The following is a 12,500-nucleotide window of genomic DNA, read 5'->3' on the forward strand; positions in this document are numbered from 1 at the left end:
TCTCACCTCTATCTTCTCCATCTTACTAATGCACCAAGAGAATATCACCACTTACTTCCTCTCGCAGCAAATGTAGCACTATTTATTTCACCGCCGATCTTCGCTGGGAAAGGTAAACATTGAGCAAAAAGTAAAGCTAATATTGAACACTCGTCCCACAAAACTCAACCACGAATGTTATTGATCAAGGTCTGAACTCATAACAAGCGAAGTGGGATTATTGATTTTTATTCTTTTTTATCTTTTACCATGAAATTTGTTTTCGTAATGCCTGTGTGTGTGTGTGTGTGTGTGTGTGTGTGTGTGTGTGTGTGTGTGTGTGTGTGTGTGCGCGCGCATCCTTGCGTGCGTTAGTGCTTTACAAATATTGTAACATTCCGAACCATTTTATTTCATTTATCAATTAAGCTCTTATGTAGAAAACAGTATTAGGACTTCTTGAAAATAAAATTTCTTCAGTGCCCTTTTTTTTTTACTTTTGTCATTTAGGAAGCTGCAGTTATCAAGTCAATTTTTCCTCCCTATGAGAGAGAGAGAGAGAGAGAGAGAGAGAGAGAGAGAGAGAGAGAGAGAGAGAGAGAGAGAGAGAGAGAGAGACGTAGTAGCACTGCACACGTTTAAAGAGATTATGTGGGAACAAAAGCGAAACACAAAATATACCTGGTTTTGGCACTGACGAAGGAGACCGCATACACACACACACACACACACACACACACACACACACACACACACACACGACAGCAAGCAAAATAAGAAAAAAAAAAATGGCGCTTGCGTGTGTGTGTAGCAGAAAGGAGTGAGTGGGTTTCCCTGGGCCGATGGTCTGCCAGTGTGTCAATGTATCGACCTCTTTCAAGTCCCTCCTGCCAGAACCCTCAACTCCTCAGCAAGAAATGAAAACAATTGTGGTTTCGAATTCATGTATAAGCTACGAGGCTACTGTTTTGTGTCCCCCTGACATCAAGGACAAATCATGACTTTTTTATATTCTCTCTCTCTCTCTCTCTCTCTCTCGTGTGTGTGTGTGTGTGTGTGTGTGTGTGTGTGTGTGTGTGTGTGTGTGTGTGTGTGTGTGTGTGTGTGTGTGTGTGTGTGTGTGTGTGTGTGTGTGTGTGTGTGTGTGTGTGTGTGTGTGCATGCTTGAGATACGCTATTCCTACTCAAGTCCCATTCTGCTTTTTCTCTCCATTTTTTTTGTCATTCTGTTCTTTTTCTTTCTTTTTTACTCCTTCTGGATCTTGAATATGTTTTATATGAAGTGGTCGCTGTACGCTGCGCTTTCATCGAGCTGTTTTTTTTTTTTTCTTTTCCCTTTTAAGACCTTTGTATCTCTTTTCTTTATTTGTGCCTTGTTATTTTTCTCGTACACCATCTACTTTTCATGGAACGATTTGTTTGCACAGGAATTCTTTATTGTCCAACAAGGAATTTTTTTTTTTTTTTTTTTTTTTTTTTTTTTTTTGACGGGGGATGGGGCGGTGATGCGTACGGCGACACGGCAAATAATATTCACAGTTATCTATCCGATCGACTCCTGGAAAATAAACACAATAAAAAAAAAGTGAAACCGTTCTTCAATTTACATACGACAGTTATAACAACGCACTTCATGAAAAATCACAAAAATAACTGAAAAGATGAAGAAAGAAAAACAAGAGATAAAAAAAAAAAAAGGAAACATGCAAATAAAGTAAATCTATACCTACTTTCAAAAGAAACTCATGCGATAGCCGAATCTGAATAAACCTACAAAATCAATCTTATTCCATACTGATCCCTAAATCAAGTGGTCCGCACGTGTTCGGCTGACATTCCCTGAGTGAGGCAAGACTTGGAACAGACCTACTCAAGCCCCGCGCCTCCTGCCCTTCCTTCGCCTCCAGTCCCAGCCCCTTCTCCTTTCACACAACCTCTTCCCCCTCTGTGATCCTCCTCATCCCTCTCCAGGCTTCACCAACAACCAGTTCTCGCAGCCAGGGACACGCAAGGATCGATGTGCTAATAAGAGTGGTGAAGGACTCGCGGCAGTAACTAAAGATTGATCTGGCGGAACTGTGAGCTCTGATTAACGGAGCGGAGGGAGAAGGGCGGCAAACGGGGCATTCGTCGGTGTAATTGAAGTGCTTGCGATTCTGTTTGCGTGAGTTTTGAGTGCTTGCGTATGCGTGTGCGTGTGTAATCGTGTGTACTGACTGACCACATCTGCAATTTTGAAGTGTTATGTAAAGGCGACTTCGGTGGTGATGTTTATTGCGACAGACAGAGAGGGATATGTTAGAGTTGGTGTGTGTGCAGCAAAAGGTGAATGAAGAAGGCAGGCAGGTAGGGGCAGTGATGAGAGCGAGGTGACGCGACATTCAAGTTTCACCACTGAGAAGGTCAATAAATCCTCACACGATTCCGATCTTTCTACGATAAACCTATGCTCTCTCTCTCTCTCTCTCTCTCTCTCTCTCTCTCTCTCTCTCTCTCTCTCTCTCTCTCTCTCTCTCTCTCTCTCTCTCTCTCTCTAAGAAAGTCGATATTATTATTTTTCTCTTTCCCTTCTCTCTGAAAAAAGTGCCACCCCTTTGTATGGAGATGACAGAAGTAAGGATAACCTGGCGTGTAGGGCGAAGGTGATCCCAGGGCGGGGGGACGTCATGAAGAATGTAAAAGCCTTGAGTTGCCTAGAGGCCCCTGAATCGCGGTGGAAAGGGATTTATTTTATTCCAAGGGAGGCATTTTGGGGCGTCTGTCAGAACAATGAATATTGGACAACGGTGGAGTCGCGCAGCTTGCCAGTGACGGGAAAGGTCAGCAGGACTCTATACTGAAAGAAAATACTAGCTAGACTGAAGGCCCCTCTGGACTAAGTGTAAAGTGAGTTGAATAGCATAAAAGAAAGAAATCAATAAAATAGAAAAAAAAAAAAGAATGGTGCTAATGGTGGAGTATCAGAGCCGGCCAGGGACAGGAAAGGTCGGTCAGCATGAGTCGACTGAGAGAAAGGAGTGGCCAGACTGAGTAACCTTCTGAACTGAGTTTAAGACAAATACAATGGTGTAAGGGAGAACAAGGAACCAGAAGAAATGGTGCTAACGACAAGGGAGAGGAGCAAAAACCCAGAATCGAATCCCATGAATCAATTACGACATCCTCCTTTACGTAATGTTTCCCGGAAAATGCTAGGAAATAGTGAACACCAATCACTGGACGAAAGAAAGAAAGGAAAAAAACGCCTTCTTTCTGGCCATGAGATATTTCATATGCTTTGGCCCATTGTTCTGCGTGACTCGTGCATACCTTCCAGTTTCTTATCATGAGGCGAGAGAGAGAGAGAGAGAGAGAGAGAGAGAGAGAGAGAGAGAGAGAGAGAGAGAGAGAGAGAGAGAGAGAGAGAGAGAGAGAAAGAGAGAGAGATGTGGGGAATATATAGGAACAACACATAAAAACTACAAAAAACATACAAATAAAAGAAAAAACAGACGGAGACGATAAAAGCTAAAGAGAAAAATAGCATGAATGAACACAGAAACTACGAACGATGTCCTAACGAAATAATCACATCCATATCTCATTCCCTGCTCATCCCCCGCCAGTCATCATCTCATCGTAGCTCCGATAACAGATTGACTGAGCGCCGCCTAATCCCTCTAGCGGACACTCAGCAAGATTGAGAAATTCGCGGCCCGGCAGATAATGATGAATACCTGGCTGGGAATTGCTGTCATTTATTAGCGGTGGCGGAGGCGGTGGCGCTCAATTGGAGTAAAGGGGTAGGAGGAACATGAGGCAAGCAAGGAGGGAACGAGGAGGGGGGCCAGACCATGAAGTATTATGACTCATACTGGCTGATTGTAAATTTTCTCTCACTCTTTCATGCCTTTTAGTTACAATTTAAAGGGGATGTGTGTGTGCGTGTCTGTGTGTGTGTTTTTCGCTTCCCCGTGCCTCTCAATAACAATATGAAAGGATATGTTTTTGGCTTCCATTCTTCCGTATCTCTCCCTAACAAAATATGAATGGAATGTGTTTTCTTTCGTCGCTTCGTGCCTTCCAATAACAATATGATGCTTGGAAGAGAGAGAGAGAGAGAGAGAGAGAGAGAGAGAGTGAGAGTGAGTGAGTGTGTGTGTGTGTGTGTGTGTGTGTGTGTGTGTGTGTGTGTGTGTGTTCAGGTGGGCGGGAACCGTGACTTGGGTGGAGCGGCTGAAAAGGATGGACGCTGGTGTGAGAGTAGAAAGTGGTACAAAAAAAGGACACAGCGAGCCAATGAAAATAGGGGAGAGTGAGAATGGAAGCAAACAAAGGCGTGGACTGGGGAGAGTGGAGGGAAGTTAGTGCAGTGGAGAGAAGTGGATTAGGCGAAGTGGCGCGAGGAAGCTGCTAATAAAGGGTGGACATACATGGACAGCTCGCTCTATTGTTGGTGAAAAGGGTTCCTGCGGGGGGAGGGAAGTGGCTGGGGATGTAAAATGGCACAGAGGACACAGGAAGGTGCTTGAAAGAAGGTACATATGAGGTGGTGAAATAAAAGGTAACAGATGAAACTTAGATAAACACAGAATACATGCTTTCTCTCTCTCTCTCTCTCTCTCTCTCTCTCTCTCTCTCTCTCTCTCTCTCTTGGATGGTTGGGTGCAAATGAAGCGAGCAGGCGAGCACAAAAGAAAAAGAATAGTCAATTATGCTTAAGAGAAAGTGTGGGAAGAATCATATAATTTGTTGGTGCAGCATAATCACAGAGAAAAGTAGCTGCAATAATAGCGGTAGTAGCAACGACAATGAAAGCAACAACAACAAAAACAACAATAGCATGACCATCACCAACACAATCATCAACAATGACAATAACAACAACAACAACAACAATAACTTTAATAATTATGACAATAACAAAAAATAATGATATTGACAATAAGGCAATGTTAACCACAACAACAAAAGCAACAACAGCAATGACAAGTAAATCACAATCGAAAAATAGACAACACCAAAAGAATCAATAACATAAAACAACATGCAAACACTAGTAACTAAAATAACAGTTTAAAGCACAACTATCACCACCACCACCACCACCACAATAACAATAATAACCACAACAGCAACAATCACAACCCACCAACCACCAAAATCACCAGCCAATACCACAACAGCAGCAGCAACAACAACAACAACAACAAGAGGAACACTCAGAATCCATATCCGGCAAAACCGCGTAAAACTGAATTCGGGAGCAAAATAATAAAATAAAGGGGCTGGAACGATTTAGGCAAAAAAGTAGACAAGACAGAATAAAAAAAAAGGTAAAACAAAAAAGTGAAACAGTGTTGTGTTTGGGGGCGGGAATAGTGGCGTGGGGGGAGAGAAAGAGGGAAAAGAAAATCCCTTTAGATCAGCACCAGAACCCCCGCACCTACACCACATCGTCCTCCTCCTCCTCCACCTACTGTTCCTCCCCTCCTCCACCTACTCCTCCTCCTCCTCCACACAATGACGAAGGAGAAAAATCCCTCACAATCGGAGAAGGCGCCTCTGGGGACAACAAAAGAGGTGCAATGGTAGAGAATGGAGAAGGGAGGGGACAAGACGGGATGGGGAGAAAGGAGGGGGAAAGAAGAAAGGTTGGAGAGAGGGAGGGGAATGGAGGGGAATGGAGGAGGACGAGGAGGGAGAAGGAAGACTAGGAGGAGGAGGAGGAGGAGGAGGAGGAGGGAGCGGAATGCGATCTTCATTTTCTTTCGACCTCCACGAGTTTCTCTCGACCTATGATGAGAGAGGGGAGCTGATATCTTGCCTCCTTCCAACCTACCCTCTCTCTCTCTCTCTCTCTCTCTCTCTCTCTCTCTCTCTCTCTCTCTCTCTCTCTCTCTCTCTCTCTCTCTCTCTCTCTTTCTGCAGTCTTTCCCTGTTCCTCTAATTAGTGTTACCCCTCTCGGCGTCGGGCTCACGTAGGTGGGGCAGGTGAGGACCCTCGCTGCCACTCCAATCCGTCTGCGAGAGCGAGAGCCAGGATAGGAAAGAAGAATGTGAAAATGGCTGTACATGCCTGCGGGTGGGCGTGTGCTTATGCTCAATGGGCCTGTACGCTTGTGTGTGTGTGTGTGTGTGTGTGTGTGTGTGTGTGTGTGTGTGTGTGTGTGTGTGTGTGTGTGTGTGTGTGTGTTGGAAGATGGGTGGATAGGTTGGTGGGCTCATGTGCGTGTTGACTGCAGGAGTATTTGTGAGTAAGAGAAGCATTCTTTCCTACTGGTGTGAGTACAGTTTGATAAACAATACTTGTGCTTGGGGGCAACTGATAGGTCGGTAATGAGTGTAAAATATCATGGGTAAGAAAGGGTTACGTTGCAGATGTGCATGGTAAAAAACTCTGACCTTTAAGGGTAAGAGTGAGTAAATATGAACGTGAGATTGAAAAGATTGTTAGTCTGGAGCTGGATTGTGATTGCTAGTAATAGTGGTAGTAGTGAGGGTGTTCCTGTTTATATTTCTTACGTGGAAAGAAGAAAGGAGGGAAGGAAAGCGAAGGCGTGTTCAAAGAGTCATTTCAGCATGGAGGAAGAATTGAAAACCAACAACTCCACCCGAAGTGTCAGAATAACACAACACAAAACCACGGAAAAATCTCAGACAATGACAGGATGACAAACAGTAAGAGGTTTATGGGAAGCGAGAGGAGTCCAACGTATCCATTTACAGTCTTTCCTCTCTCACATGTAGACTTAAGATGCAAGAGGAAAGCAGTAAGTAGAGGAGAGGAGAAAAGTTTGCCGTGCTGGAAGGTGCAAGAACTGGGGAAAAAAAAGCATAGCCACGTGGAAAGGAGCGCATGCCAGGAATGGTGATTGCATAGAAAGTTAGTAAGAAGACTGCTTATGTGGTGAACATTGTGGGAAAGGACTTGGCACCCACAAAGAGTAGCATGACGTGGGCGGATGGCTGACCACTTCCAGGTACAAAACAGAGGATTGATAACCATGTAAGGAGAGCAGAGGACGTGGACTGAATTGCTACGACAAGGCGTCAGATACCGACAGGTTTAAGCCACATGGAGAGACTGCATTTGGTAAAGTCGCAATGAGCTTTTGGTAAAACATAACGGAACGAGTCGCGGCAACCAGTGAGTGCGAGGTTGCAGTGTCACTTTCCACTTAAGCACTCATGATATGTCGAGGCAGCAACGGGACTTGTGTGTGGTAATGGTCGTGTGAAGGTGAAAAGACGGGGGAAAAGTGGGTGATTAGAAGAGGTTAGGTGCAGTGTAGTGTGGTGTGGTGTGGTGTAAAGAAACTGTAACGTAGTAACTGTGCAAGGTCAGTCGTTGTCGCACCATGAAAGTGCAATGAAACGGTGAACTGGAGGAGCAAAACCTGAGATGAGAGGAAGTGACCGGGTGAGTGTGCGAGGAAGGAGAGAAAGAATGGAGAAAGGCGTCGGCGAAAGAAACTAGGGAAAAGGAGGAAAGAGAGACGCGGTACCAAGAAAAGGGTGATATATAATAATGGGTGGAAGCGGGGAGTGACTGGCTGGACAGCTCCTTTAGGCAACAGGAAGTACCATAGAGGAGATGTGGAAGATGACGATACAGAGCTGACATTCCTGAGCTCCCACGCCTCCCATCCCGCTTCCACTATTCACTCTCTCGGGTATGTGATGTTTTCATCCCTCTTGCCAACCTCACACTGCCCTCTGCCTACGCTTACTGCATCTCTCTCTCTCTCTCTCTCTCTCTCTCTCTCTCTCTCTCTCTCTCTCTTACACAACTTCTTATTAACTAGAAAATGAATTAGGATGATTTACTGCACGACCTCCTACTCGAAGCAAGAGCCACTCCATTTCCCAGGCCAGCTCCACACAGGCAATCACCAGCGCCCGTACTCCACCGCTTCCACCCTCTTATTTTCGCCCAGATATTGATGCTGTGTAATCTTCTCTTGTACGTTATGCGCCCTCCACAGACTCTCCATCTTCCATCGTCGCCCTTGCCTCTACACTATAGAGTTGCCTCATTCTCTCTCTCTCTCTCTCTCTCTCTCTCTCTCTCTCTCTCTCTCTCCTCCCTATCACAAACCAGGTCAATTTTCGTACTCTTCTGCCCCTCTTCCTCGTCTTCTTCGGTAGTACAGTTTCTTATCTTCTTTTCCCCTCGCATTTAATGTTATCTCTTATTCTCCTTGCCGTCTCGTCTTTCATACCAACGATTACCGTTTTTATTTTTTTTCGTCCAGTCTCCTTTTCACTCTTCCTACAACTTCTCTCTCTCTCTCTCTCTCTCTCTCTCTCTCTCTCTCTCTCTCTCTCTCTCTCTCTCTCTCAGATTTTTATGCATTTATGTCATCTCTTTAGTCCATTTTATCCTCTTTCCTTTATTTTCATCTTCCGTCCATCCTACTTACCTACTCTCCTACCACATTTTTCCTTCCACCCTTTTATGCTTACTAAGTGATGCATTCCACCTAACTCCACCTCGACCCTGCCCGGCGTCCTATCCTCCTCGCCTTTAACCTTTCAACCCCAGGTGTTTTCAGGCAAATTTCAGGGTTTTTCTTCTTTTTTTTCCGAACTGAGGAAGTAAATCGGCGGAAATGCGAGCCTGATTTAGTATTGGGTCAAAATTTATATTCACGTTGGCGTTTATGGTCTTGTTTATATTTTAGCGGAAGAAGTGGAAGGCCTAAGAGCACGTAGGAAGTTACTGGTGCCTGCATGGCTGAGAGCTAATAAACACGCAGATGTATACTTACAGGCAAGCACACACACACACACACACACAGAGAGAGAGAGAGAGAGAGAGAGAGAGAGAGAGAGAGAGAGAGAGAGAGAGAGAGAGAGAGAGAGAGAGAGAGAGAGAGAGAGAGAGAGAGAGAGAGAGAGAGAGAGAGAATGATCGATAAGTTGATAGATAAAGATAACAGATATATAGATAAATAATCCGCAAGCAGTCAGCCAGACAACAACCACCCCGACACTCATTCAGCCATACGAACCGACAAAGAGAGAGAGAGAGAGAGAGAGAGAGAGAGAGAGAGAGAGAGAGAGAGAGAGAGATGCAAACAAACACCAAATTCTCCTGCAGTAAACTTCACCCCGCGCATTGTGGTGTTGGGCAAAACATCCGTTCGTTCGCAAAACTTTCAGGTATGGTTTAACTCTCAGGATTCAGAACAGTAACTGAAAACAGAGAGAAAGACATACACGTGCAAAAACATACACAGTCTTTCGTTTGTCGGTGTGTTGTTTGGATAGTTTATACTTTTAATGTATAAGTTGTCTGTTCTAATGTTGATGTTTGAAGATTTTCATAATTTCTTTAGGACCACATAGTTATTTTTCTTTATTAATGCTTTTTTTTCATAATTTTCAGGTTTTTTTAAATTTGGCATGATGTTATGCTAGTTCTGGTTCTATTATTTTTTCTTTAGTTTTAGATTATGTTTTGTCAATTGTTCTTTTAACTTTTTATGTAATTTCTTTTCAATGTAACTGTGATCAATAAATATCTGTCTATCTATCTGTGTGTGTGTGTGTGTGTGTGTGTGTGTGTGTGTGTGTGTGTGTGTGTGTGTGTGTGTGTGTCTATGGATGAGTATGGATGATTAACAATTCTAATTCAGTGATTCAAAATTCCGTTTTATTCATCTTGCGCCCAAATTTTGTTTTCCTTTTATTTTCATGTTTCTTTTCTTTATTTGCCTCCTCTTCAACTAATTATTACAGTGCATCTCTCTCTCTCTCTCTCTCTCTCTCTCTCTCTCTCTCTCTCTCTCTCTCTCTCTCTCTCTCTCTCTCTCTCTCTCTCTCATTGTACCCTAGCCGTCAAAAATAATGCCGATAATTACAAACTGGCGAAGCGTAGTGAACAGGAGGAGGATTTGCAGGCTGAAGATATTGTTGGTGCTGCGCCGAGACAAGGGTTTAACAGGGAGAGGCGTCAAAGGCTTTAATTATAAACATTTTTGCAGCGGTCACTTACACACACACACACACACACACACACACACACACACACACACACACACACACACACACACACACAAAAAAAGTATATGCATTTTAATATGTATCTTATGTGTGTGTGTGTGTGTGTGTGTGTGTGTGTGTGTGTGCAAACTTTGAGCAGCGTCCAACCCTTTATTTACATGTCTGCGTGATTCGACTCATTGAGGCAGCCAACTTTACGCCACCGCAGTTACTCTTTACTGTTTTGTATTTATTTTCAACCGCTTTGGTTATTTTTCCTTCGAGTATGCTGGGGTAGGGAGATGCCAGCCTCCCCCTGCCACCCACGTCCACTCACTCTCTCTCTCTCTCTCTCTCTCTCTCTCTCTCTCTCTCTCTCTCTCTCTCTCTCTCTCTCTCCAAAGTGCAAGAAACTGTCCCTTCATTAGAGTGGAACTGAGCAGCTGTTTAAAATTCATCAATTAAGTTTACATATTTACTCTTCTTTAAAACAATCAAATGCTGGTGTCTGTGTGTGTGTGTGTGTGTGTGTGTGTGTGTGTGTGTGTGTGTGTGTGTGTGTGTGTGTGTGTGTGTGTGTGTGTGTGTGTGTGTGTGTGAGAGAGAGAGAGAGAGAGAGAGAGAGAGAGAGAGAGAGAGAGAGAGAGAGAGAGAGAGAGAGAGAGAGAGAGAGAGAGAGAGAGAGAGAGAGAGAGAGAGAGAGAGAGAGAGAGAGAGAGAGAGAGAGAGAGAGAGAGAGAGAGAGAGAGAGAGAGAGAGAGAGAGAGAGAGAGAGAGAGAGAGAGAGAGAGAGAGAGAGAGAGAGAGAGAGAGAGAGAGAGAGAGAGAGAGAGAGAGAGAGAGAGAGAGAGAGAGAGAGAGAGAGAGAGAGAGAGAGAGAGAGAGAGAGAGAGAGAGAGAGAGAGAGAGAGAGAGAGAGAGAGAGAGAGAGAGAGAGAGAGAGAGAGAGAGAGAGAGAGAGAGAGAGAGAGAGAGAGAGAGAGAGAGAGAGAGAGAGAGAGAGAGAGAGAGAGAGAGAGAGAGAGAGAGAGAGTGTGTGTGTGTGTGTGTGTGTCTAAGAAAACCTTTTATCTCTTGAGTGGAGTAAAAATGGAAATACATAAAGCATGATGCTACCCTTTGTTTATTTTTTTCACAGTTACATTCAGCATCAGCACACACCATGTTTTTCGCGAAGGTCCAGCCAACCCCACACTGCCAAAGGGAAGAAACGGGACTCATCGAAGGCGAGAGAGAGAGAGAGAGAGAGAGAGAGAGAGAGAGAGAGAGAGAGAGAGAGAGAGAGAGAGAGAGAGAGAATCACAGCATATTCTTGCGCCTGTAATCTCGCTTAGCGGCCAGCAATCTCCAAGGGCGGGGCACCTTTGCGTGGGTGGCCGTACTTGTACTTGCTTCCCTGAGAACTTCACTTGTATATTGCAGACTATATGACTTCCAGCGCCAAGTGATATTTCTGTAGGACTGACCACCAACAGGTTTAATCAGAATTCGTGAAGCGTAGCTATTTCCTTCACGTCTTGTTATTTCATGGAAATCATCCCGAGTGTCAAATTAAAACTGCTGCGCGCCCGACAAACGACGGTAATAAAAATAACGGGTAATGTGAGACTTAGATTAAGTTCGTTTCCTTTGTTTTTACCGCTTCCCGCTCGATGTGGCATGCCATAAAAGAAGATAAATAAAGCTCCTCAAAAAGTACTAGTGATTTAAAAAGGAAAAACAAAAGAAAATAGAACCAGTATTTCCAGGATTGCCCTTGTCACGTATCTATCACTCGTCTTGACACTGAACTTCATTGCCAGTGACCTACTTAAATCGCAGACCTGCTTTTGGTTGATCTGTGGCCATGGACTGATTACACGCATCTTGACCTAAATACCGTCACATCTGGGTACTGTAAACTTCACCCATGCATGTACAGGTGAACACTAACATCCCAGACCTTAAAACAGTCCATGGCAAACTTCACTGTCAAAGACACACAAACACCCAGACACCCTATGGCCTACTGCGTATTCTAAACAAACACACACAAATACATAAATTTCTTATTCTACACTAAGAAAAAAAATTATATACATGAAAATAACTCCAGGAAATTAGGCCTGAAAATGTTGTCTACTCCATATAATTCGTCACAGTACTTGAAGGACACTTATTTTAATCAACAGGTTAATGAGCACCAGCGAGACTCACCTATGGTCGAGGCGCTGCGAGGACGAGCAATGTGGAGAAGACTAGGACTTGGACGTGATATCTTGGGCCCATGGTGAGTTAAGAAAGGGTTAAGAGGAAAGAAAAGAGGATGGAGTACGATAGAGGAACTGAAACGCCTTGATTATGCTGTCTTTACGGTTTTCTGGTCTGACATCCTCACGCCTGCAGATAGCTCAGGGCTGCAGCGAGACAATTGACAGGAGCTCACGAGGAAACACAAGTAAGCGGTGGGGGTCTGCAGGCGCATATATGTGGCTTAGAGAAGTTTGGATTGATGTAGTTCTCTCGTTTCTATTGGCAAATGGTCACACAGCTCACAAGTTTCTCTCGTTCAC

The 12,500-nt window shown here is 44.2% G+C and overlaps 1 protein-coding gene across 1 annotated transcript in view; it reads right to left on the minus strand.

The window, feature by feature from the left end:
* The window catches only part of LOC123517974, a 203,829-nt gene extending 191,417 nt beyond the window's left edge, over positions 1–12,412 (minus strand). The window contains 2 exon segments of the mRNA XM_045278477.1: positions 12,145–12,281; positions 12,318–12,412. Of these exon segments, the coding sequence (XP_045134412.1) occupies positions 12,145–12,281; positions 12,318–12,412 (232 nt within the window).
* Between the last annotated feature and the right edge of the window lie 88 nt (positions 12,413–12,500).

This window comes from Portunus trituberculatus, chromosome 43, assembly GCF_017591435.1.
Source record: "Portunus trituberculatus isolate SZX2019 chromosome 43, ASM1759143v1, whole genome shotgun sequence".
Taxonomy (NCBI): Eukaryota; Metazoa; Arthropoda; class Malacostraca; order Decapoda; family Portunidae; genus Portunus; species Portunus trituberculatus.